Consider the following 27,510-nt stretch of genomic DNA (forward strand, 5'->3'; position numbering starts at 1 on the left):
TGGCCGTATCCTATTTTGCATTCCCACCAGCAACAAATGAGAGTGTCTATTGCTCTGTTACTCTTCGCCAACTTTTGTGAACGATTATTGTTAGTTTTTTGGGTTTTAGCCATTCTAATACGTGTGCAGAAATGTCTCATTATTGCTTTAATTTGTAATTCCCTAGTGACAAATGTGGATGAGTATTTTGTTTTCATTTGTTTACTTTTCATCTGTATATCTTATTTGGTGAGGTATCTGTTCACATGTTTTGCCCATTTTTTAATTGGGTTGATCGTTTTCTTGTTATTGAGTTTTGTGTGTTTTGGATAACAGTCCTTTATCAGATATGTTTTGCAAATATTTTCTCCCAGTTTCTGGCATTTCTATTTAATTCTCTTAACAGTCTTTTGCAGAGCACATGTTTAAATTTTTTTATTAAAAAAAAATTTAGGGGTGTCTGGGTGGCTCAGTCGGTTGAGCATCTGACTCTTGATTTTGGCTCAGGTCATGATCTCACGATTTTGTGGGTTTGAGCCCCACATTGGGCTCGGCGCTGACAGCCCAGAGCCTGCTTGGATTCTCTCTCTCTCTTTCTCTCTCTTTATCTCCCTCCCCCACTTGTGTGCTCTCTCTCTCTCTCTCCCTCAAAATAAATAAATACACATTAAAAGATTTTTTTAAATTTGAGTATAGTTGATGAGAAGTCGTTAATTTTAATGAAGACTAACTTATAAATATTTTCTTTCATGCCTTTGGTGTCATGTCTAAAAATTCAAATCCAAGATCATCTAGATTTTTTCCTATGTTTTCTTTTAGAAGTTTTATAGTTTTATATTTTACATTTGTCTATGATTCTTTTTGAGTTAATTTTGTGAAAAATGTAAGATCTGTGTCCAGATCCAATTATTCCAGCACCATTTTTTTGAAAAGATTATCCTTTCTCCATTGACTTTCCTTTGCCCCTTTGTCAAAGATCAGTTGACCACATTTATATAGATCTGTTTCTGGACTCTATTGTGTTCCATTGATCTATGTATCTATTCTCTCACTAATACCATGCTATCTTGCTTATTGCAGCTTTATAGTAAGTCTTGAAGTTCAGTAGCATCAGTTCTCCAACTTTGTTACTCTTCAATATTATGTGTTGGCTATTCTGGGTCTCTTTACCTTTTTTAATGTTTATTTATTTTTTGAGAGAGAGAGGGAGAGAGAGCACACATGTGAGTCGGGGAGGGGCGGAGAGAGAGAGGGAGTTAGAGAATCCTAAGCAGGTTCTGTACTGTCAGTATGGAGCCCCATGTGAGGCTTGAAGCCACAAACTGAGATCATGACCTGAGCTGAAATCAAGAGTAGGACACTTAACCAACTGAGCCACCCAGGTACTCCTCCTTACCTTTTTATGTAAACTCTAGAATAAACTGGCTGATATCCACAAAATAGCTTGCTAGGATTTTCATTGGAATTGTGCTTAATCTACACATCACATTGGGAGTAATTGAGATCTTAAGAATATTGATTTTTTTCTATCCACAGACATGGAGTAGCTCTCAATTTACTTAAATCCTTTTGATTTCTTTCATCAGCTGGTATTGATTTCTAGTTTAATTCCACTGTGGTCTAAGAATAGACTCTGTATGAATTCTATTCTCTTAAATTTGTTAAGGTATGTTTTATGACCTGGAAAGGGGTCCATCTTGGTGAATATTCCATGTGAACTTGAGGAGAACCTGTATTCTGCTGTTGTTGGATGAAGTATTGTATAAATGTCAGATTAAGTTGATTGACATTGTTGTTCAGTTTAACTATATCCTTGCTGGATTTGCCTGCTGGAGTTAGTTATTACTAAAAAATGGTGTTGAAGTCATTGGTTATGATGGTGAGTTCGTCTATTTTTTTCTATACAGTTGTATACGTTTTTGTTTCATATACTTTGATGATCTACTGTTAGGTACATACATATTAAATATTATTATGCCTTCCTAGGGAAGTGACACCTTTAACATTATGTTTTGTCCTCTCTTTATTCCTGATAAACTTCCTTGTTCTGAAGTCTGCTTTGCTTGAAATTTGCTTTCTTTTGATCAGTGTTAAGATGGCACAGCTTTCTCCACTCCTTTATTTTTGACTTACCTGTGTCTTTATATTTAAAGTGAATTTCTTATAGACAACACACACTTGGGTGTTGCTTTTTTTTTTTTTTAAGTTTGTTTATTTTTGAGAGACAGAGAGAGAGAGAGAGAGCGAGCGAGAGCAGGGGAGGGGAGGAGAGAGTCCCAAGCAGGCTCCCCACCCTCAGCACAGAGCCCCGCAAGGTGACGGACTCACCAACTCACCAATCCTGAGACTGTGACCTGAGTGGAAGTCTGGAGTCAGAAGCTGCACTGACCGAGCCACCCAGGCGCCCCTGGGCCTTGCTGTTTTATCCATTGACAATTTCTGTCTTTTAATTGGTGTAGACTACTCACACCTTGTTTGTAACTGTTTTCCATTTGTTCCACTTGACTTTCATGCATGATTTTGCGTTTGTAATTTTGTATTCTTTGTTAAAGGGAATCCCTTCAGATTCCTCAAAACCTGGAGCCACCCCTGCCTGGCATGCATTACGTACGAAGAGAAAAGCTGCACACCAGCTCTGGTTGGGCAGGAGGGATGCAGGGCTTGGGGACTCAACCGTAAAGTACAGGAGTGCCCAGGGTCTCTGCTGGGCGGATCCCAATCCCCAGACACTGACAAACGTTTCAGCCAATGGGAGTGTTCCTACAGAACAATTCTGACAGCAAGGGGGCGGGGCTGCCTCCCGCCTCTCAGCGGGGCCCACAGTGGGCGTGGCTTACGTATACGCCAGATTACTACCTGGACGTTTACGCTTTGTTGCCCTGACGACTGTGGCTGGATCGCCGCAGACTAGATTGGAAACTCGCTTGCAGCACGTCGAGGACAGTGTACCTGTCGAGAGATCGTCGCGGTGTCTCAGTTTCCCGGGAATACACGGCAGCAGTAAGGATAACAGGGTTCCGTGGCCTTTTCCTGCCTGAATTCTTCGCCAGGAGCTCTGATGCCTGAAGGGCTGCGTCGCAGGCTCCCCGACTCCATGCGGGGAGGGGTCTTGGCAGAAAACCGTCCGGAGAGCCACGACCCTGCGGGCTCCATTTCCCCCGTGGGGTGTTCCTTTTGCATCAGGGCATTTCTTTGCTGCCACTTATAATTACCTCTGGGTTTGTGGGTCTTCGCAGCGGTTTGTCTCCAGGCTGCTGTTGGAAACACCTGGAGCCCTTAGTAACAGGGCTTCTGTCTTCCTTGCAGAGCCATGGGCAGCAAGAAGAAGGAAATTGCCCTGCAGGTAAGCCTCAAGGGGAGCTTGCTTCCAGCGTCTGGTGGGGGTTAGGGATCGAGGAGGATGGTGTGGAGTGAGAAGAAATGTATAAAAGTGATGTTATTTGCCAGCAGTGATAGACAGTGTTCTCAAACTTGAATATTGTACCCTTCCATCTTAAAGGAAAAAAAAAATCTCCACAAAAAAAAAGACAACTTTTTGTGCCCTTAAAATATAAGTAAACATAACATTGGGTATAAGCTTTTTATGTTTATAGTGCTTATGCAAACATAACCCAAACATGAATTAAAATAAAACTAAAAAGGCAAGAAAATGCGAACAAATGCAATTCGATGCTGACATATTTTTGTTGAAATATAAATGCAGCTTGCCGTGAGAATATGATGTAGAGTTCTTTTGAGTTTGGGCATGCTTCTGTAACTACATGCTCTCTGGAGACCCAGTTCTCACCACTGCTTTTTACTATCATTTGCTTATTCAAGAAATATGTTTTGATATTTTATGTGCTACACATTCGTTGTACAGAGCACTTTACTTCATTTGCACCTGGAATGAATGAATCTGTAAGCCAGCATCTGCTTTTTTTTTTTTCCTGGTCCTAAGCAAGAAGGAGTGTGGGACACCTGAGTAGTTCAGTATTTCAATCGTTCAACTCCTGAGTTTGGCCCAGGTCATCATCCCAGGGTCGTGGGATCCAGCCCCCACATCAGGCTCCGGACTGAGAGTGGAGCCTGCTTAAGATCCTCTCTCTCTCTCTCTCTCTCTCTCTCTTTCTCTGCCCTTGCCACACTTGCACTCTCTCGCTCTAATTAAAAAACAAAGTGCTTTGTCATAAGCAGATCATGTGGATGATCTGTAATATGTGCACATTTTAAAGCAAACTTACAGTGTCTCTTAGTTCAGCTCATCTGGATACATGCTCAGGCTACAGGCACTTCCTGCAAAGTAGCAGTGACCTTGAGACACCTGATTTCCCTTTCATTGTCCTTTGTGGCATGAGCATGTGTTTCAAAAGCCTAGTAATTTAAAAAGGGAGAAAACAATGTCAGTGTAAGGATAGCATGTACGAGGAGAGGGTGGGAAGAGCTTTGGAATGAAAGTCTGAAGACCTGATAGTTCTTGACTCTTCTCATAGGCAACTGACACTGGAGATAGATTAAACAGTCTCTCTTGCTATAGTTTGCTCATCTGTAGAACAAGGCTGTCCAGTGCACTATCCCTAAGGGCCTTTCCAGCATTGATGCTGTAATACTCCAGAGTTATGAAACTTTTCACATGTGGACATTCTGTCTGTAAATAAATTCTAAGCACCTAGTCCTACCACTTCTTGCTTTGTGAACGATTTCCTCAGCCTCTCTGAGACTCCATATCCTTTCTGTAAACAGGATAATAGATAGCCTGCAGAATTGTTGTGACAACTGATTGGATTGATTGCTGCCTATGGTGGCTCTAAGATTTTTGCCCTATATGATTGTCTTTTCATCTGTTTATGCCCTATGTCCCCTTTGGCGCTAATACTATTTTTTGGTGACTTCAAAAAAAATGTTATTTCCTAGAGCTCTGAATTCAATGTGGTACTCCGAGTAAGGGCTCCCATTTGCTGAGGAGGAGGGTGATTGGGAGTGCATGGGGATATCTGTATAAGCATTGCCTCCACCAGGCAAGCTCCTTGAAAGCAGTGCCCTAGGGTTCGCCAGCCCAGGAACCCTGTCCTCTCTCTGGGTAAGACTATGTAGGGCTCCTTCTGTCACTGAGACAGAAATCGCAGGACATCAAGAGGCAGTTTGGCCAGAATGTGCCACATGTTCCCTATTCATCCCCTACCAAATATAGGGCTTAGTCAAGTCCAGACATTTCCCATACTGTTCTGCTCCTGCCCCATTCCTGGGAACGAGATTCTCTAACTGTTCAGAGTCCTGGCTCCTGTGCTGGTGTGGCTCATTACATGCCAGGGGCGCACCACAGAGAGTTGCTAGTGACTGACAGTTGAGCCTCTGGAAGCGACTGTTATGAGAGAGGGTGGGGGTGGGGACTCTTCTGAACCCTCAGTCACCTTTTCAGGACTACATTTGGGAGCCCAGGATGAGTTAGTCCAGTTCTCGTAGGTCATTTAAGGCATCAAGAAACTCTTCTGTTTTTTTCTTTCTTTTTTGTTTTTCATAGGAACAAAAAGCATGGAAATATGATTTCTTTAAAGATGGATCTTTAGGAGTGCCTGGGTGGCTCAGTCAGTAAAATGTCCAACTCTTAATTTCAGCTCAGGTCATGATCCCAGGGTCGTGGAATCGAGCCCCTCATCGGGCTCTGTGCTGAGCATGGAGCCTGCTTAAGAGTCTCTCTCTCCCTCTGCCCCTTACCTGCTCTCTCTCCCTCTCTGAAGAAGAAGAAGAAGAAGAAGAAGAAGAAGAAGAAGAAGAAGAAGAGGAGAGGAAGGAAGGAAGGAAGAAGAAAGAAGAAGAAAAGAAAGATGGATCTTTAGTAAAAGGTTTGCAGATATTACATGTTTCCAGCTCTTTTAACGGGACAAAGACCTGAGCATACCTATATTAAGAATGAGTGGTAATTGTCATGGTCTTTTAATTTTTATAGTTTTAAATTAGCCCTAACAAAACTTACTAATTACAAAGGGAAAGAGAATAATTTCACAGTGCAGAAGACTCACAGACCACCTTAAGTGATTAAAGTGAATATCAACAAGAAGGGGGCAGATCGAAATTGTGTGTCACCTGATAGGATGCCATGAGAGAATACTCTTCTGCTTTTCTGATACTCCAGCCCATCTAATCAATTCCAACCAACCCAGAGCTGCACAGCCTGGATCTAATCAGGGAACATCAAACATGCCTGAACTGAGGGACGTTCTACAAAATTATTCCCTCATAGTCATCACAAGCGTCAAGGTCATGAAAATCAAGGAAAGACTGAAGAACTCTTCCTGACTGAAAGAGACTAATCCAGCAGATGATTCCAATGAGATCCTTTGCCATTCAGGACATTATTGGGATGATTGGTAAAACCTGAATGGAATCTGAAGATTTTATATTAATAATCTATATCAGTGTTTATTTCCTGATTTTGATGGTTGTATTGTGGTTATATAGGGTAACGTATTGAGGGATCTTGATATATCAGATTGGTAATTTAAATTTAAGTAATTTCAAAATAATTCAAGTTATTTAATAATTTAAATAATTCAATAAGTTCTTTTGAAAAATTTTAATGTTTGTTTATTTTTGAGAGAGAGAGAGAAAGAGCACGAACAGGGGAAGGGCAGAGAGAGAGGGAGACACAGAACTCGAGGCAGACTCCAGGCTCCGAGCTGTCAGCACAGAGTCTGACACAGGACTCAAACTCATGAACCGTGAGATTGTGACCTGAGCCAAAGTTGGAGGCTTAACTGACTGAGCCACCCAGACGCCCCTCAAGAAGTTCTTCATACTGCCCTTGCAAATCTTCTATAAGTTTGAAATTGTTTCCAAATAAAGACATTATATAAAAATGTACACTATTAATAATGTACTATGTATAACATAATATGTATTTCTCCTTGAATTTCATTTATGATGGAAACTAGAATACTTTATAGATAAGAGAAAAATGTGAAGAAATGGCAACAAATTCAAATGCTAATTATTTCTGATGTTGACGTTTGGATATATTTAGCAAAAGATGTGCAAAACACATACACCCAAATAGCACAAAACATTGCCTAAGAAATTAAGGAGGATTTAATAAGTGATGAGAAACATGATGTTCGTGGACTGGAAGACTCAATGTTGTTGCTAAGATCTAATTTTTTCCAAATTGATTCAGTGCAATCCCATATAAAGTATCTGCAGGAGTTTTTGTAGAAATGGACATTTCTAAAATATATACAGGAAAGTGAAGGATCAAGAATAACCAAACAATCTTGAGAAAGAAGAGCAAATATGGAAGCCCCACACTGCCTGATTCCAAGACTTTTTACAAAGTTACGGTAATCAGAATAGGGTGGTGTTGGCAAAAGAATAGAAAATAGGTCAATGAAACAGAATAAAGTCCAAAATAAACCCATGCTTATGTAGTCAACTGTTTTTCAACAAAGATGCCAAAGCAATTTAATGAGAAAAATAAAAGTTTTGCAGAAACAAATGTACCTCTACATGGAAATAAAATTAACGTCAATCCTTCCCTCACAATCCAGACAAAAATTAATTTCAGGTAGCTCACAGACTTAAATGTGAAAGCTTAAATTATAAAGCTTCTGGAACGTAAGAGCATCTTTGTGATATAGATACACTCTACAATCAAATAATACAAAGGCCAACAGTCCAATAAAGAAAATGGACAGACCAGTGGGCATTTCTCAAGATACATAAATGATAAGCACACTAAATAGTGCTTATTTTAATAAATGCTTATTTTTTAATAAGCATTATTTAGTAATTTACAGTGCTTAACACCATCAGTCATCAGAGAAATGAAACTACAGCCACCATGAGATACTGCTACATTACCATGAGTGTGGCTAAAATTTAAAAGAATGACGTCACTACATTTTGGTGAGAATGTGGAGCAACCAGGACTCTTACACGTTGCTGATGAAAGTTCAAAATGGGTACAACCACTTTGGGAAAAGCGCGGGCAGTTTCTTACTAAACTGAACATATATTTGCCCTATGTCCCAGCCACGCCACTCCTTGAGCATCTACTTACTGAGCACAGAGGAGAACATGAGCCCAAAAAGATGTAACAAGAGTGTTTGTAAGTCTTTGTTTATAATGGCCCCAAACTAGATGTAGCCCAAATGTCCTTCAAGCAAATTACAATAGTCATACGATGCAATATGCTCAAGAATAAAAATGAACAGACTACTGGCACGCAACTACACAGATGCACCCCAAATACACTGAGTGAGAGGAACCAGCACAAAACCATACATGCTGCATTATTCCATTTATAGGAGGCTTTAGAAGAGACAAATGTACTGTGACAGAAAGCAGATCAGGGTTCACCTGGGGTGGGGAGCACGGGTGACTGGGAGGAGACAGAGGAACTTTTGGGGGTGATGGGAAAGTTCTGGATTGTGATAGGGGTGTGGTGACCTGGGTGAGTGCATTTGCCTGAACCCAGTGAACTGTAACTCTTTAGTTCTGTGCATTTCACTGTACATGAATTATAGCTCAAGAGCACATAAAAAGAAAGAGAAAAAAATGAATGAATCCCTCTCTGTGTATAAATTTACATAAATGTTAAAACTTGATTTGAGTGAGCACAAAAGTTGCAAAAAGATATCTACAGTATGGCAACTATTTATGGACATTTTATGGACACAAAACAATTCTATATGTTGTTTTTTGGACAAGCAACAAGAAAAAGTTATTTTTAAAAGTTGACTGAGGGGGAAGGGAAACAAAAATAATATAAAAACAGGGAGGGGGACAAAACAGAAGAGACTCATAAATATGGAGAACAAACAGAGGGTTACTGGAGGGGTTGTGGGAGGGGGGATGGGCTAAATAGGTAAGGGGCACTAAGGAATCTACTCCTGAAATCATTGTTGCACTATATGCTAACTAATTTGGAAGTAAATTTCTAAAAAATAAAAAATAAAGTTAAAAAAATAGATGAAGATAAATAAATAATAAACATTTAAAAATGTATTTACCAAAAAAAAAAAAAAAAAAAAAAATTGACTGAGGGGCACCTGGATGGCTCAGACCATTAAGCGCCTGACTCTTGGTTTTGGCTCAGGTCATGATCTCATGGTTCCTGGGATCAAGCCCTGAGCTGGGCTCCATGCTGACAGCTCAGAGCCTTCGTGGGATTCTCTGTCTCCCCCTCTCTCTCTGCCCCTCTCCTGCTCACAGATGCACGTGTGTGTGTGCTTGTGTGTTTTCTCTCTCTCTCTCTCTCTCTCTCTCTCTCTCCATATATATATATATATATATATATATATATATATATATATAAATTGAGATTTTCTTAGGTTAGTGGTGATTCCTAGAGATGGAGACAGGAAGAGAGAAAAGGAGAAAGGCAGCTTGGGGAAAGAAGACAGCTTGAGCTGTGTATTTGTACCTATTTTGGGGAGAAAGGGAGGGACAGAGGGAGAGAGAGAAGTAGGTAAATACATCAAATCATTTCCCCATCTATGCCCTCACTAATACAGCCTTTGTTCTCTTTGATGGTAGGTTAACATCAGCACCCAGGAGCTTTGGGAGGAAATGCTCAGTTCCAAAGGACTAACTGGTAATTTAAGATAATTTTTGAGATCCATCCTTTTCAAAATTGCTAAACAGCATATTGAACCATGAAGAGAAAGGCTGCAATGAATGCCATGTCCTATAATCTTGAGTTTCATAGATAAAGGACAAGGTGACTTCTTTGTGTGTAAATATATCTGGCTTGATCATCTGTCAGTTCAGGAAAGCAGTCAGTACTGTCGGAAAACAGGGTTCCCTTGTTTTAAAGCTGACTGTCAGACCCAAGTGCTGTTTAGTGTTAAGGAATGAAAACCTTTTTTTAAAAAAAATGTTTGTTTGTTTGTTTGTTTTGAGAGAGAGTTAGAGAGCAAGTGAAGGAGGGGCAGGGAGGGAGACAGAATCCCAAGCAGGCTCTGCATCAGTACAGAGCCTGAAACAGAGCTCAGACTCACAAACCATGATCATAACCTGAGCCCAAATCAAGAGTGGGATGCTCTAACCAGCTGAGCCACCCAGGTGCCCCTGAAAACCTCTTCCGATTACATGAGGCACAAAGGGGAATGTATGGTTAGGAATGTGAGAATCTCTTGGAACTCAGGGGCTGGTAGGAGAGCCAGACCTCCCAAGGAATGGGAACCAGGGACTGCATAGTCATTAGGAAACAGCAGAGCCACCATCCCTGGGCCTCCTCGTCCCTGTCGTCCTGTATGTTATCTATTGCTGTGCAACAATTTACCCCAAAGCCTAGTAGCTTAAAACAACGAACATTTATTATCCCACAGTTTCTGTGGATTTGGAATCCAGGTGTTGCTTAGCCTCTGGTTTGGGCTCTCCCACCAGGCTGCAGTGAAAGAGCGAGACAGAGAATGTCAAGCCCAACTACAGTCTAGTTTGCTTCCAAGCTCCGTCATGTGGCTTTGGCAGATCTTTAAAAGTCATTTCCAACTTCATTCATGTGGCTATTGGCAGGACTCAGGATCCTGCTGGCTATTGGCCAGAGACATCAAGTTCTCACTATCAGTTTATCTATCAGGCTACTTGCAACACAGTAACTTTCTTCCCTAGGGGAAGAGGGAGAGAAGAGGAGGGAAAGACCTATGAAAGTCATAGCCTTTTTGTAACTGAGTCTCAAAAGTGACATCCCATTACTTTGCCCTGCTCCATTTGTTAGAAGCCAGTCACTAGGTCCAGCCTGCACTCAAGGGCAGGGGGTTACACAAAGGCATAAACCCCAGGAGGCAGGAATCCCTGGTGACATCTGAGAGGCTGCCTACCACAACTGCCCCTACTATTCCTTTCTCTTCCTCATTTACCATGCATACCTCTGGGCTCCCTTTCTCTATGTGTATCCACTCACTTCTCCCTATAAATACACTGCTCAGCCGGCTTGTCTCTGCTCTCATCTGTCCCCAGCACCACCTGCCCCAAGTGACTTCAGCATTCAAGGCCCCTCCCCCACCCCCTCCCATGACTCAATTTTTCTTTCCAGTCACTTCACCTACTGTTCCCTGAGATATGCCCTGAGCTCCCACCTGTTTCTTGAACATGCCACAAGTCTCCCCACTTCTTTACTTTTATCCATGTTGTTCCTACTCCCTGGAATGCCATGGCCCCATCACAACCTGGAGACATCACCCTCATTCCCAGGCCCAGCTCCAAAGCAGCTGCCTTGCATGCAATTTTTCCAGAACCTCTGCATGGTCACTTCCCCCCTGGGAGTCACCTGGGCTCCAGGGTGGGACTCTGTCTCAGTCTCTACCCTCCCACACACATCCAGCTTGGTGTGGCCCCTGTCTGGAGGAGCACGCGTGGCTTTCCCCCTAATCTCTAAACACGAGGGCATCGTCTTTTTCATCTCCGTCTGTAGCCAACTTGCCCAGGCCTGGTGCAGAGTGGGTGCTAAATCTCTGCTGGTTGCATCGATCCAGCAGTGTATGTGTGAGTCTTGCCACACTCCACTACTTGAGGGATTACACAGCTTTTTCGATGGTGCCAGGTCTCAACTATTTTGTGTGCGTGTCTCATCTGTACAACCAGAACATGGCTCTAGGGCAAAACAAGCATTACCTCTCATCATTCTTTAAGAAGTTACCATGTTTCAGGCACCCTACGTGATCAGAGCTGACATCTGCTGGGTGTGGACTCTGTCAAGCCCTGCTCTGAGCGGTGCCAGGGAATTGTGCTGACTGGAGGCAGCAGGGGCTCGTCCTTCCCTTCTTATCAGGCTCTTCCTTCTTTCTAGAGCCATCAGAAATTTGTTTCCAAAATCAACCCCTGTCTTGGAAGTCCCGCCTTCTGCTGGATCATTTTCATCTGCCTTCAAACATGCAAGTCTATTCAGATTTACACACACACACACCCCTTTTCATTTTCTTTGCCATTTCTTTCCTTCCAGATGTCTTCCCTGTTTTCCTTCCTGTCTCTCAAACTGTTGCTATGCTTCCTCTCCAGTCCTGCTCTCCCTCATAACCTTGTGAAGCGTGCCTTTGTCGCCACCACTGCCCAGAGAGCCAGGGAGTGCCAGAGGAGCCGGGAAGCTGAACCATGGGTACAAATCCTGTTTGCTGTTGTCCTCAGAGAAACCCAGAGCTTATCCTCCACCTGGATGCCCAGGAGGCCCAAATCTGTCTCCTGCCCCTGCTGGTGTCTGGTTGCCTTTGGGACCACTGGTCTTAGATTCTCTGGTTCATACTGGAAACCCAGCATGTCTAGAATCTAGTGCACTTTTCTCCCTCCCCCAAATGATCTCTCCCTGCCACCACCCAGTTCTTTTCCTCTGCCAGGCTCCAAGGTGGAGTCCTTTCCATGCCCAGGTGACTTTCACCATCCATCTTTCCCTTCCTTTTCCAAGTCTCATGGATTCCTCCCTTCCTTTCCTCCCACCCCCTGATCCCCCTCTGAACCTGGCTTCCTCATCCCTCCCACACCCAACTTTTCCCCTGCAAAACAATGCTGCTTGGCTGAAACTAACCGACGCTCCTGAATTCATGCATCTTGTTTATTTCCTGGAGTAGTTGAAAGAGCATGTACTATGGCATCAGACAAACCTGGGTTCAAAACTAGGTTCTACTCCTGCACTGGCAGCACAGAGCCTGTTTGGGATTCTCTGTCTCCCTCTCTCTCTGCCCCTTCCCTGCTTGTCCTCTGTCTCTCGCTCTCTCTCAAAATAAATAAATAAACATTTTGGAGGGAAGAAAAAACTAGGTTCTACTGCTTGAAGATTTAATTATTACTTTTTTAAACCTTGGGCTAGTTACTTCATCTCTTTGAACTTCACACAAGCTAGCACTTTTTGTGTCATGATCAGGCTGGGCATGTCTCGCATGTATCTGGTGCACATGTGTTGGCTTAGCTTGCTTAGCTTTCCTTACAGGCCCTGTGGCCTAGTGCAGTCAGGCAAGAGGGTTCCCTCACACCCAGTCCTGGCACACCCCAGAGACTGGGTGGGACAAACGACGGAAAAAGTATGCAAGTTTCCCTTAGGTATCTATCAGGTACACTTTCTAGGAGAACACTGTTGATTTTATAAAGTAAATAAAACTCTCCTTTACCCAAAACAAGTGGCTTTTAATCCATCAGGGGAAAATGTCTCAACTGTGTTTATTATCAAAGCAGCTAAGAGTAGTTTGTATGCTGACAGGCCACTTACAGTGACCTCTTTCTTTTAGAATAAATAGTTTGGGGTGCCTGGGAGGCTCAGGCGGTTGAGGGTCCGACTCTTGATTTTGGCTCAGACCGTGATCTTGTGGTTCGTGGGTTCAAGCCCCACGTCAGTCTCCGTGCTGAGAGTGCAGAGCCTGCTTGGGACTCTCTCTCGGTCTCTCTAAAATGAATGAATAAGCTTTAAAAAAAATACAGTGTTAGTACACTTCAAATATTTATGGAGGGCCTGATTGACCTTGAAAGAAGCCTGAAAATTACTTCAGGTAAAGGATCCACGTTAAGAAAACTGTTTTCTACCACACTTACTCCATCATGTTTAGAATTCAAAACACTGAGTTCATAAGAATGAGGGGCAGTTTGTCCGTCCCCATGCTTGCTTCTACTCTAACGGGATTAATGAATCCCTTGACCATTAAAGAACCCTGCAAACAGATGTACACTGGAGAGGAGTTAGAATTTGCAGGTATAAATTTTGCCTGACGTGGTGAGTGCTGGTGCCCACTGAACGTTCCTGCTTCTTGGTTCCACGTAGTTGTCGACGTCTATCAAGGGTGGTGTGGCCCCTGCAAACCCGTGGTGAGCCTCTTCCAGAAGATGAGGATCGAGGTTGGCCTGGACCTTCTGCATTTTGCCTTAGTAAGATCCTCCCCCAGCAGAGCGTCATACAACACTGTAAAATAATTAAACACTTAAAAGCAGGAACAGGAATCAGGAGCTGCTTTTTCCAGATCATTGAAAAGACATCGGTTATGAATTTTTTGGTCATCGGTCATAGATGCTTACAGTTTCTCTAGAGATGAAGATTCCTACCCCCACCCCCGCCTTTCTGACAATCACTCTGGGCTTGGGCATCTCTTGACCCTGTGCACAGGGAAGGGGTCCGTGTCACTCAACACGTGTGTTCCTTCTGGCTCATCAACGCTGTAGACTCTGAAGTCTTATTCCCAGAGCACGGCATTTCAAGATCTCTGTGCTCTGCTCCATCATGGGGAATTTCTAGCAAATATTCGCTTGGATGAACGTATGGAAATGGGAATAAGTTCCAGAAAAGTGTGCAAGAGACGATCGATATGCCGCATGGATTAGAGGTGCATAGGCAGACCGCAGGAGAAAATATACGTACACTGACCTTCTGACACTTCTGGAGAGAGTATGGGAGGGAGATGCCTGCATGGGGAAGTGTTAGGCCCCTGCACAGGGTTTATCAGACACCGAAGACAAAGTCTGGGGACTTTCATTGCTGGCAGTAGTAGGATGTCAGACAGTGGAGCCCCCTGGTTTGGAGCAGCAGCTGGCTGGGGAGCAGGAGAAACCCTTGCTTCCTCCTTGTCTTATTCTTCAAAAAAGCACACCATCAACAAGTTTTACCAATATGTTGACAGCAAAGTTATTCTGATGAAAAGACCTTAGAAGGAAAGGCATGAGAGCAAGCCAGGGCCTCACCTGGTAGGGGCAGTCACAGTGTGTATGTGAGTGGAGGGAAGGGTGTGTGTATATGAGTGTTTACGTGTGGGGTGGTGTGTGTGTGGGGGATATGTGTGTATATATACATGGCCTGTGTGTGTGTGTGTGTGTGTGTGTGTTTATGGGGATATATGGGGTGTGTGCCTGTGTGTCTATTGTCCTGTGTGGTTCTCCCACCATCGTGCCCCTGCGTCCCTGGCACCCCAGAGCCCTCCTGACAGCTTGTTTTCTTTAGGCAGAAGCAGACTGTCTTGATGCCCTTGAAAAATACCGAGGGAGATGTGAGCCGACCTTTCTGTTTTATGCAGTAAGTACATTTTCAGAACCAGAACCAGAACTTGTGCAGATCATTAGGGTTCAGAGAGAGGCTTCTCACTGAAAGTCACCAAGTGGCTTCACTGATCCAGACAAGTGAGCATTTGTTATTTGGGGTGAGGATAGATGTACTTAAGTCATGGTAATGCAGGTCCCTGCCTAGGAGGGTGGCCTTGCTCGTTGGTGGAGGGGGCTGGGAAGACACAGCTCCTGATGGTCACTCTGGGCTCAGCAGCCTTCCTGACTGGCTGTACGTGGGAAAGAACGGGAGTCACTCAAATGCGTATGCTCCTGGCTCATGGACACTCTTGACTGATGCTTCACAATCAGAGCACGGGGTTTCAAGATTTCTATTCTCTGCTCTATAAGAGAGGAGCCTTCAGCAAACGTATTCCTTTAATGGGGTAGACAACCTCCGCATTCACTTTTATGTAACCGTAAGATGTGAAGATATGTTTACAGAAATTCGGAAATGAAAGGGACTATTGTGGAAAGCCAAGTAGTTCAGTGTTTTCAAAAATAATTTGGATATTTTTGGGTGTGACATCCGTGCCCTGGCCCCACGCCCCTCAGGGCCCACCACCTCACACCTGGCTTCCTAGCTGAGGCCCTGAAGGCAGCTGACTGGTAGGCTACTCCTGACTCCCGCCCCTGCCCTGTACAGTTGGGGGAACTGAGGCCGACCCACTCCCATCTCCTGACAGCCAGGCCAGTGTTGTTTAGCTTGGAGACCTTTGGGCTACTGTGCTCAGCACTGTAAGCATTCCAAATTGGAAGCTCATGGTAAACATTATTTGAGCACTGATTTTAAATTTATTTATTTTGAGAGACAGAGATAGTGCAAGCAGGGGAGGGGCAGAGAGAGAGGGAGAGGGAGAGAGAATCCCAAGCAAGCTCTGCACTGCCAGCACAGAGCTTGATGTGGTGCTCGAACTCAACGCAACAGTGAGATCATGACCTGAGCTGAGACCAAGAGTCGGAGGCTTAACCGACTGAGCCACCCAGGCGCCCCCGATGAGCGTTGATTTTTGATGGAAGACTACAGTTATGTGCTGAAACATGGGTGGGGATGGTGGGAGAAGTGGGAAGGAGCCAAAGTGACAGCGGAGCACAGGTGCAGAAATGGGATCTGTCACAGGTGTTTGCTTGAGCCTATAGTGATTAAGGTGTAAATCATAAATCATATCGGACTGTGGGAACAGGTGCCAAGGCAGCAGGCTCCAACCTCTCACCCTCTGGAGGGCCACTGAGGGGCAGGGTGGAAATGGGGGAGGCCCACTTTCTGCGAGCTTCTGTAATATGCAGAGACTGCCAAAAAGGTCAAAACAGGGAACTTATGTCACCCCAAATGGCACCTCCACTGTGAAGTCTCCTCTGACCACCCCAGGTGGAGCTGGGAATCCCTTCTTGCCCTGAATGCCAAGCATCCTGTACATTTCCCTTTTAAAAAAAAATTTTTTTTAATGTTTATTATTGAGAGACAGACACAGAGCGTGAGCAGGGGAGGGGCAGAGAGAGGGGGAGACACAGAATCTGAAGCAGGCTCCAGGCTCTGAGCTGTCAGCACACAGCCCACACGGGGCTCGAACTCACAAACTGTGAGATCATGGCCTGAGCCGAAGTCGGTTGCTTAACCAACTGAGCCACCCAGGCACCCCCTGTACATTTCCCTCTTAAAGCAATGATCATATTCTATTGTAATTTTTTCTTTGATATCACCACCTCTCTACCCCTTGACTTCCCAGTCATTGAGGCAACTAAACTTTTCAGGTTTAGTGTTCATATCTGTTGCCTCTATCTTGGTGCTTGGCATAGCAAGTGCTCAGTAGACATTTGTCCAGTGGACAAGCCACGCACAGGCCACATTTCATCACTCACGACCTAGTGTGCCCTGCTCCTCCCTTAACCATCTCTCCCCCTCCCCTGGCATTTTCCTGAAGTTTTTTTTTTTTTTTTTAATGTTTATTTATTTTTGAGATAGCACGTGGGAGTCAGCATGAGCTGGGGAGGGGCAGAGAGAGAGGGAGACAGAGAATCCGAAGCAGACTCCATGCTGTCAGTGCAGAGCCCTATGCAGAGCCTGATGTGGGGCTCGATCCCTTGAACAGTTAGCCACCCAGGTGTCCCTCCCTGAAGGAAGTTGAAAGGAGAGGCATGGGGTAGAGGGCAGAGAAGCGGATGGCGGCCTCAACCTTGGGCTTGCTCCTAAGCAAAACTCCTGGACACTCACAGTCTCTTGGAAGAGATTAAGACCTGTGCAGACGAGGTCAAGTGGTCTGAGTAGCGCGTGTGTACCGTGTTCTAGGGCGGGGCACTGGTGGCGGTGGTTAGAGGAGCAAATGCCCCGCTACTGCAGAAAACCATCCTGGAGCAGCTGGAGGCTGAAAAGAAGGTGCTGGCTGAAGGCTGCGAACGGAAAGTGGTAAGGAGCACTCCCAGAGCGGCAAACTCCGTGTTTTTGTTCCCTCCCCCACTAATTCTTCTGGAGCTGTCAGTGGAAAGCTTCATTAAACGCCTCCCTCTGGGGGCCCTTGAGGGCTCAGGGGGAAGCAGTGGCATGGGTTTTAAAGGCTTCTTTAAAAAACTGTTTTAAATGTTTTACTTATTTTTGAGAGAGAAAGAGAGAGCACGAGTGGGGAAGGGGCAGAGAGAGAGGGAGACACAGAATCCGAAGCAGGCTCCAGGCTCCGAGCTGACAGCACAGCTGACACTTAACCCAATGAGCCACCCAGGTGCCCCTGAAAGCTTTCTTTTAAAAAAGCTGCCCCCTTCTTCCAAAACACTTGATCTTCATTTATCTATGTCCCTCTCATCCCCCACTTCAATTCTTAACAGGGGTTTCTAGAACCCTCACAATGAGTTCAGAAATGAAAATAAAGTTATGGAGTCAACTAGTGGATAGGAGAAGTCAGCCTCAGGGTGACTCACCCCTGGTGACTTGCCTTCACCTCCCATTCCTGAAAGGCTTGTGATCCCCCGAGCGTTTGTTTCTTTAGTTTAGAAATTAAGCTGTCATTCACATGAGAAATAGGATCAGCATAGCTTGTGATTTTGATAATTTCCACGATAACACAGACTACAAGTTTTTCACAAATAAGTGGCTGCCTTTGAAAATCAACACCACCTTAGATAGAGGTATTTCCTGGTGCTTTGAGCTCTGTCCAACGAGCCTTAACGTAGTTTAGTGTTCGTTTTTCAAGTTTTCATATTCAATTCCAAGTAGCAAACCCCTATTTTTATAGAGTGGGTTAGAATCAATCATATTTTTTCCCAAGAAAATCACGCATTTTCTCTGTGGAGGGAGAATGATCTCTGTCTTTACTACTTCCTTGCACGGTGCAGCCAATTGCTTAATATTTCCTTGCTTGTCTTTTCTTCCTTTGTCTTCTTGCCAACTCTCGATTTCATCTTTTCTACTTGGCGCTTGTGGAAATGGACAGAATATAAGCCTTAAGATCAGCATAGATTTCTTTGTCTTTGAACACCCTCACCCCCACCATCATCCGGCCACTTAAAAGGATCTTGTAAAGTTTCCAAGGCTGATGATCTTGACCTCCTTTTTTTTTGGCTCTGCATTTTGGGCCTTTGCTTTTTTGGCTTCTGTAGGTTTCTGAAGGTCTTTGTGGTAATTTTAATTAGCTAACTACTTTCTGTTCGTGACCAATTTGTCCTAGATTAGAGACGAGGCTCTGTCTGATGAAGATGGATGCTTCACCTGTGACAAGGACAGTGGTGACGATGAGGACATGGGTGAGTATAGAGCCAATAAGCAAGGTGAAAAGGCAAAGCAGACTCAGATTTTTAAATCTGAGTTTTTAAAAACCTTATGAGTAGGGGCGCCTGGGTGGCTCAGTCGGTTAAGTGTCCGACTCTTGATTTCAGCTCAGGTCATGATCCCACAGTTTGTGGGTTCTAGCCCTGCATCGGGCTCTGTGCTGACAACTCGGAGCCTGCTTGGGCTTCTCTCTCTCTCCCCCTCTCTCTTAAAATTGATAAACTTAAAAAAAAAAAAACACCTTATCAGTCATCAGTGTTTTGGGCAATCTGAACTCTGGGAAGATTAACCATGAAACATTTTGTTTCCGATCACCTGACTTCAAACACACTGTGTCAGATCTCCCTTTTGCCCTTTCTTGGCATCTTCAGCACCACGCAGACTTCAGCTGATCATTCAAGTATAACCAGCATGACTTTCAAGGCAATTACCATGCATCAGGAAAAGTTCCACCTACTAAAATGGAGGGTAGAATTTCAAGCAGTGGTGCTGGTGTTGCCTTGGTCTTCATTTGAGCTAAAGAGCTCACTTCGTATTTTCACCTTTTTTTCTAAAGTGTCCAAAAGTCAGCTGTACCGAACACCTTCTCACCCCACAACCTCGCACCAAGTATCAACTCATGGATTTCACACTCCTGGGCCTCACAGTTATTCCCGAACCTTTACTATGAGAGAACAACTTGACCTGACAGAATGGAAAGCAGGAGTCAGAAGGGCTGTTGCTGGAAGGCAGCTCTTGACAGTAACCAGGGCTCCGGGGAAAAGCAGCGCTGAGTTCAGGAACCGAGGTGGAAAGAGAAGGAAGATTTTTATCATCGCATGAAGTAGAAAGGCTGTTTATGCGTGTATGGAGAATGAGGACTGTTTGAGTTGGATGCTAACAAGGAAAGAGGCACAGTTCAGGAAACCAAAAGAACTTCACGTGGGGAAAAAAATCAGTGTTTTGCAGGAAACATTTGTTGCCTTTTTTTTGGATGATCTGCTCTTCCCTCTCTCATTATATCCTCTCAAATCAAGTCTCTCCACCTAGAAAATACCAGAAAAGCCTGCCCTTGCCCTTAGCCTTCCTCTCCTCCATGCCTGAGTTTCTGGAGCCTCCCTACTCCCTGGGCCACCCGTCACCTCTGGCTCCTGCCTGACCCGCTTCACATGGCCCATGTGCCTGCTTCTCTCTGGTGCTCACAGGGCACCAGTGATGTTCCTAGTGCCAAATCCCAGGACCGGTGTCCAGTCATATCCTACAGCCTCTCTCCGAGGACTTGGATGATTTCACAGCGTCTTCTCTTTTGGTTTCTGAGATGTCATGACTTTTCTCGTTTTCCTTCTGCATCTCTGGCCTCTCCACAGCCTCCCCATTCATTGGCCTTTTCTCATTTGCTCCCCTTTCAAGCTGGACATCTCTGGGCCCTGATCTGACCTCTTCTGTTCTCACCCTGCACCCCTAGGGAATCTCACTAATGGGTCAATGTATAAAGGATTCATTGTAAGAATTCTTAGAGTACTAAGGGTACATGGGACATCAGAAACAATACAGAAAAATGGATAGATCTGTGGCTTAAAATGATTCACATCTTTGCAGTGTATATGTTCTTGTGATTTCCAGAGTAGGAAGCTCTCCTCAAATGCACATACTATCATGTTTCATTGCAATACAACAGATATAAAAGTTAATAACAGAAAATAGGTTCTGGGGGATACAGAGTCTGTGGAGAGTGTGGGTAGCTCACCAAGGCCAAGTTCATACAAACAGGAGTGCAGTAGGGATGAGCTTATGGACTGGACATGGGGGTTCCCCTACAGCTTTCTGCAGGCCTGAGTAGGGGCTACAATCACATGCCACCTCCCTTGTTGTCACAGCTGACTGGACCTGTGGACATTGACCAAAAGACAGCCATTAGGACACTGGTCATGGAACTATGGCTGCTACCTTGGCTCCAAACAATGAGCTGGCCAATCTGGTCTTCTCTCAAGAGAATCTGTAGAGATAGAGGAGATGGTAGTTGCAGTTTGGTAGAATTTGCTGGCGCTGAAAAGTCATGGACTCAGGGCCTGGGGAAGTGATTGCTGCCCACATGCCAGCAAAGGTAAAGGAAGCATTGGTGAAGGGGCCAGTGAAGGGAGAGGAGAAGACAGCAGACAGCACTTAGAGGCTAAGAATCAGGACAGGGTGACAGGAAGGCACAACGGAGGCCAGGCTTGTGTGACCTCGACTCCAGGTGTCTCGGACTCCAAGCCATCTCTTTCAGTTGTTTCTGGGGTTCTGCTCCTCAGTGGTCTCTGATCTTTTCCCCACTTTCTTCCCCTCCTCCCTTCCCACCCCCTCCCAGCCCCCTTCTCCCACGTTCCTGTCCCTTGTAGCCAGGTTGAGGTCTGCAGCCAGACCTGTGCCTCTACTAGAGTCCAAGTGTGCAGAGGCACACTCAAGAGGCCAGGGGGGCGGGGGGACCCGGGAGCTGAGTGCAGGGGCACCATGGTCCCTGCGGATGGCCCCCTGAGAGCCTCAGAGATGGCTGCTATGAATCCAGCACCTGAGAGCACCATCCTTGGCTTTTTGCAGCGCCATGGGGGAAGACCTGCACCTTGGCCATCATTAAGCCAGACGCAGTGGTCCACGGAAAGACTGATGAGATTATTATGAAGGTAAGAGAGACAAAGCTTCCTGACAGACACCCTCATGTCTCTCTTCTGGTGGAAAAGCAGGGGCGGACATCGTACAGCCATGTGCTGGTGGGAAAAGAAGGCTTCTGAGAAGCTTTAACTACAATTCCACTTAAGTAAGTTAAACACTTTAAATCCATTTAGAACAGATACGAAGAGGCAGAGGGTCTCCGCTTTTAATGTTACCTTTCCCATTATCTTTTACTTCTCAGCACATTTAGATATGAATTTGGGCTTGATTTACCCTTTCATCATATATGTGTCTTTTTACAGATCCTGGAAGCCGGTTTTGACATTCTAACAAATGAAGAGAGAACCATGACAGAGGCAGAAATGCGACTTTTCTATCAACACAAAGCTGGGGAGGTCAGCTCATCTGCTTTCATACATCCGACATAATCTCATTTCTTTCTTTCTCCAACATTATGTTTATAGGTTATTAGTTTGGGAGAAAGCAGAGTATTACGAAGAACAAGAATATGAATTTGCTCTCAGAATAATGATTATAGCCTTTATCAGGCTAAAGTTCTTTGGTTGCAAGGAAGAGATTTTGATTCTAACAAGTAATAAAATAAATAATTTACTGGAAGCCTACTCCATAACTCCCAGAACTGAAGAAGACAGTTGAAGGAGTTGAATAAGAAGGTGTTGGGGAGAAGGACCAAGACCTTAGGAGTGGAGTTCCATGGAGAGTCACTTTTAGGTGCTGCTGTTGGACAACTCAGATTCAAACACTTTCTTCTGCTTATGACTCCCCTGCTTGAGAGGGAGGCCTGGCCAACCTAGCTCGGCCATAGCCCCCCTCTTAGGTGAGATATGTGTGTATGGTGGGGGTGGGGGAAGAGGCGTCATGGTTGTCAGCCAGGGTAGGCCAAGTGAAATGAGCAAGGGCTGCTCCCCAAAGGAAAACCTGCTACTTGAAATATCAGGAAGGGTTGCAAGACATTGCAAAAAATGCCTTAGCAACATCCCTCCCCTGGCTATCTAGCATCCACATCAGTTCAATACACATGGTCTTTTAAATGACCATACCTAACTTGTTAGTCTCACGTAACAAAACAAGTCAACTCGAAGTCTCATCTTCCTGCCTTTGCCTTCATCTGGGTTCTCTGGGTGTGGTTGGTCATCACCACCACCCCACCCTGGGCCCTCCATGCGCATGCTGGCTGGTGGCAAGGCTGCTCACTGAACCTCTCCTGTCCTGTGGAGGGATGGGCCCACTGACCCACTGTTGGCCCCAGGGCCCCTGACCCAGGTCACTGTTTCCTCTCCTTGTGCTAGGAGGCATTTGAGAAGCTGGTGCATCACATGTGCAGTGGACCGAGCCACCTCCTGATACTCACCAGGACTGAGGGCACTGAGGATGTGATCACTGCCTGGCGAATGCTCATGGGGCCCTGTGACCCTGATGTGGCAAGGAGGGAGCAGCCTGACAGGTGACGTCACCAGCTGTGGTCTTTTCATTCATCTTAAAACCTGAACCCAAGGAAGCCAAGAGCCCTGCCCTGTATTCAGCCCTGAATTCCCCCTTTATATATATTTGGAGAGACCCTGAGAGTTACACATTTGAGGAGGCCCTGATAGTCTCTCCCTCTGATCCAGTCTTCACTGTTCTCTCTGCAGCCAGAGGTTTCCACAGTGTGATCCCAGAACCACACGCAGAACTCATCCAGGAAATACAGATTGCAGGGCCCTACCAAAGCCTGCTAAGTCAGAGACTCTGGGCAGGACCTAGGGGTCGGCATTGCAGACTCAACCCCCTCTACCCTCCTCCCCTCCCAGGGTGTCCTAAGGCTCCCTGGAGTCTGAGCACCCTGTTCTGCACACTGCACTAGGCTGCCTTGGCCCTGTATTTAGCCTGGCATTGCCAATGCCAAATCCACGGTCTTGTCTTTGAAGCTAAGAGAAGCCCAGACAACAGGAAAGAAATGAGCAAGAGACTAAGTAACTGCAGTTGTACCTTGTAGTTGTCAGGGCCAGAACATTCATATATAAACATTCATATGTGGGATGAGTAAGACAGCCCAGGGTTCAGATCCTAGGTTGCTGCATATTCAGTCAAGTCCTTTCTCTGAGCCTCAGTTGTCTCCTCTGCAAAATGGGATCACGATGCATATTATGGGAGGCCACAGTGTTGTAAAGAGCACGTCCTTGGGCCATGCATTAATCCCTCTGTGCCTCAATTTCTTCATCTCAATCATGGGTGCTACAATGCCTCAGACACTGATGTGAGGATTGAATGTGTATGTGTGTACATATATATATGTGTGTGTGTGTGTGTGTGTGAGAGAGTGTATGTATGTGTATATATGTATGTGTGTATATACATGTATATCAAGTACTCAAAACAGTGCTTGACACAAAGGAAGCCCTAGCAATGTTAGTATTATCTTTCGGGGTTATTGACAGATTAACTATGAACAGCTACATTAAGCTCTTGGCAGGGTGCTAGTCCCTGGTGGCGCTATCAACAAAATGGCAGCTCCTGAGCTTACACCATGACTCATGCATACTTAAACTGAGAATCACGACAGAGTGTCCCTCATAGAACTGTGGCACAAATGAAATGGGATCATGTATGTGAAGCACCTGGCAACGTGCAGAGAAATCACAATGGAATACATGTCAGCTACTATCCTTGCTGTTGTTCTTGGCATTTCCAAAAGAGAGAAAGCCATTCCACAGAAATGCAGCATGCTAACTGGTAGCTGGTGACCATGTTGCCAGAGAGCAAAACATTTCTCCTCAAATGAAACAAATGTTTCTTGTGCATTTTGCCAATGTTCCCAGTCTCCGCGCTCAGTACGGCACAGAAATGCCCTTTAACGCAGTCCACGGAAGCCAGGACAGAGATGACGCCAACAGAGAACTGGCATTGCTCTTCCCCACTTTTAAGTTTTCAGACGAAGTTCTAGAAGCCTCTCTGGGTAAGTCATCAAGGCAGTTTGGTCTTTATTACATCTGCAGCAAGTAAGCTGGGGGTGCTGATGATTATGTGGCAACCAGGTCTTCAATCTAATAAGGTCCTGTCTGGTGAAGGGCCCATTATATAACCTCAGTAGCAGTCCTGATCTGTTTTGTAATGATGTCGCTTTTTAATACCGCATTACTTTTTTTTTTTTTTTTTTGCTCCATTCTTACTTTGGAGTCATATTTTCATTGCAAAGTTACTTTTGCAGTTTCTTGTGGAAACCGCTGAGAAAATTTAACTAGCTTTCTAGAATCGTGCTCCAAAGCCAGAGGCCAGATGTCACTTCCTCACTTCCTGTGTTTCACACACCCCACACCGGACCCTTGGTAGGGTTGCTGAGTGGTAGATAGTTATACAGAAGGGCCCTGAGCCTGCTGTGACTCTTGCATCCCTCAGCCCCCGCTTTTTGGGAAAAGTGTGCGGGGTCATCTCCACCTCCAAATCTGGGTGAGAAACCCAAGGGGTCCAGAGTGGATGTGACTTACCTCACTCCACAACTAGAAGTAGGCCTCACTCGGGATGCCCCTGCTGCTGAGTTGGGTATCTGTGGTTTGAGCCTGAGGTGAAGGGGCCAGGGGCTAAGAATCCTGGGAAAAGCAAAGGACGTGAGGATGGGATTCCTGGGAGAAGACTGCGTGCAGATCTGAAATGGTAACAACATACTTGTACACAAACGTTTGACTTTTAACCAATATATTTACCTAAGTGTTTGATATCTTCGCGGTCTCTCTCCTCAAGATCTGAATCTGGCTGAGTAAGAACACAGGTGGTCTGGGATGGGAGCTGGCCAGCACCAGCCCTCATTTAATCCCTGCAGCTGCCAGCAGAGGGACAGGCTGGGTGTGATGGGCGTAGAGAGATCATGGCCAAGTGCAGCTTTAGGTGGATCAGACAGACCCAGGTTGACACACGCAAAGCCATTCCCCTCCTAGGAGGAATGGGGTGACAGTGGCACTGCTAGGGCCAGGTTTCCTCTAGGGACCCACCCTCAGAGACAGCCCATGGTGCATTCCTTTAGGTGTCCAGGACCAGGCACATCTCCGTCCTTTTGAGGGGTAATTGGAAACAAGTAGTTTAACTCAGGGCCAAGTCTGGGAGAGGAGGAGAGCAGCCTGGCTGGGGAACAGTCATCGGAGCGATTGCGGACAGTGCTGGGAGATCATGAGCCTGACTTCTGGGCCAAGTGATGATGAGCAAAGGGGACAATTACCCAGGGGTCTGAACCAGACCACATTGTGGGAATAAGTGCACAGCCTCCTGGGAGCAGGACTCTGAAGCAGCCTCATCAGGGTGCTGATGTTCTGCTCATTTGTTTAATGGGCCAGGCTTCCTCAGTCGTCAGGAGCACCGTCTGCTTTCCAACTTACCCGGCACTTTCTCTGCTAAGGGTCAGGGGTCAAGGGCCCTGGAGACAAGACAGTCCAGAGTTTGGATCCTGGCTCCACTATTTACCAGATGAATAGCCTCGGGAAAGTTACTTACCTTTTTTGGACCTCTGTTTCCTCATCTGTGAAATGGAGATAATGACAGACTCATTATTAGCCCTGTAATAGTATTTCCACAATAGCGATCTTCCTCACAGGGCTGTCGTGGAGATGAAAGGAGACAAAGGATATTCAAGTTCTTAGCCTGGGGCCTGACCCATATTAAATGCTCAACAAATAACTCATTTTCCTATTTTCAAGATTTTTAAGCAACGTCCATACCCAACATGGGGCCCGAACTCACACCCCCAAGATCAAGAGTCACATGCTCCACCGACGGAGTCAGCCAGGCGCCCTTCATTCTAATTTTTAATTCCTGGTCCCTAACATACTTATTAGGGCCTCTCTCTGCTGTTTCCTCCACCCTGACCCCTCACTTCATCCTCTGTGATGTAGTTAGACCCCCTTTTCCTGCTTCTTCTGGTGAGTGGGAGAGAGGGCTGGGACAGGGCTAGGTTTCAGAAGTCCTGCAGAACATCTGTCGTCCCACAGGCCACGAGGCCAAAGGAGCGGTGGGCCCCACTGAGGTGCTTCGCTTCCCTGAGGACACGGACTGAGACGGCTGTGCAGCTTTTCCGGAGCATGTGACCAGGGCGAGGCCACGAGGCCACAAGATGGAATGTCTGTGCACTCCAATCAGCTGCACAGAAGGAAACCTCCAGAATTGGAACCTCTTTTCCGCACCAATACTTATTTGGTTTAGCCATCTCTCATGAACAATAAACAGAATATACTTTCCTGCCTTATTAAATAGTATATAGAACATATACTTTTTTGTTTTTTGCTACTTCTGGGATTTTATAAAATAAATGGACATCAGTTATTGTATCCTGGTGTGACAGGGTGTCATCTCGGGGGATAATGAGTTACACAGGACAGTGTTTCCCCAATAATAAATCTATTTATCGATCAAATAACTTTAGAGTTCAAGCTGGTAACTACCAACTTGAAAACAGTACAAAAATATTGGTTAGAACATTTCCAGGCATAGCGACATGGAGGCAGACAGGTACCAGCTTTAGTCTTCACGCTGCCTGCCCAAGCCACAGAGGCTGTCCCGCAAAGCTGCCTGACCTCCCATCTGAGAACAATGCTTGGGAGTTACATTTGGAACCAGTGTTCATCTCATTTTCTTGACGCTCCCTTCCCCCATTTCTTTGGTTTGACTCTGGCTACAGCCTAATTTTTAAAGTCTGAGAGCTCCCAGTGGAGCCAAGTTGCCTCCAGCTTTCGCTAAATCACCTGGTTTAGCCATCCTTCCATGGGTGTGCCCTTGACAGTCACTGGAGGTTTTCAGGAGAATATTAACTATTATTACCCCCGTGAATATTAACACGAATAGCCACTCCCTCCTGCTGGTTTGCTCTGTGATCTATTTGTAAATTCACTATGCCCAGGCATCCGCTTTGCTGAGGAAAAGGCTGTGTTTGTCTACTCCCCAAGACAAATGTTAGCGATCTCCTTCTCATTTGCTGGTTTTCTCCAGAAGACTTAGCTTATGACTTGAAGTTCTTTAAATGCACAGTTAGCTCCCAGAAGACTACTCTTCTTAGGTGCATTGCTCTTTTTGCCAATATTATGTTGGCACTGGGGACAGAAGGATGAGTCAGGCTGCAGGAAATGAGTAGCAAGTCTCCCCGGAAGCTAGGAAGCCAAGGATCTTCCATCACTGGAGAGATG

At 45.3% G+C, this 27,510-nt stretch overlaps 1 protein-coding gene across 2 annotated transcripts; it reads left to right on the top strand.

Annotated features, from left to right (window-relative positions):
• Positions 1–2,817: 2,817 nt before the first annotated feature.
• NME9 (NME/NM23 family member 9) lies at positions 2,818–26,576 on the top strand. 2 transcript variants are annotated; one of them, XM_060638755.3, is made up of 12 exons: positions 2,818–2,979; positions 3,286–3,322; positions 9,490–9,547; positions 13,697–13,800; positions 14,864–14,935; positions 17,249–17,365; positions 18,618–18,693; positions 21,275–21,357; positions 21,649–21,741; positions 22,657–22,811; positions 24,166–24,302; positions 26,323–26,576. In XM_060638755.3, the coding sequence occupies exons 2-12, from the start codon at positions 3,290–3,292 to the stop codon at positions 26,385–26,387; spliced, it is 993 nt and encodes a 330-aa protein (XP_060494738.3). In that variant the 5' UTR covers positions 2,818–2,979; positions 3,286–3,289; the 3' UTR covers positions 26,388–26,576. The 2 variants fall into 2 exon arrangements, with proteins under 2 accessions (XP_060494738.3, XP_060494739.3); XM_060638756.3 differs by lacking the exon at positions 9,490–9,547.
• Positions 26,577–27,510: the final 934 nt, after the last annotated feature.

This window comes from Panthera onca, chromosome C2, assembly GCF_046562875.1.
Source record: "Panthera onca isolate mPanOnc1 chromosome C2, mPanOnc1 haplotype 2, whole genome shotgun sequence".
NCBI classification, from domain to species: Eukaryota; Metazoa; Chordata; class Mammalia; order Carnivora; family Felidae; genus Panthera; species Panthera onca.

What these genes read in the sequence shown, in the direction of transcription:
- NME9 (XM_060638755.3), top strand. Translation starts at nt 3,290, where the DNA reads ATGGGCAGCAAGAAGAAGGAAATTGCCCTGCAG. An exon ending in CGACCTTTCTGTTTTATGCA is followed by an intron (nt 14,936 to 17,248) that starts GTAAGTACATTT and finishes ACCGTGTTCTAG; the next exon opens with GGCGGGGCACTGGTGGCGGT. An exon ending in AAGGCTGCGAACGGAAAGTG is followed by an intron (nt 17,366 to 18,617) that starts GTAAGGAGCACT and finishes AATTTGTCCTAG; the next exon opens with ATTAGAGACGAGGCTCTGTC.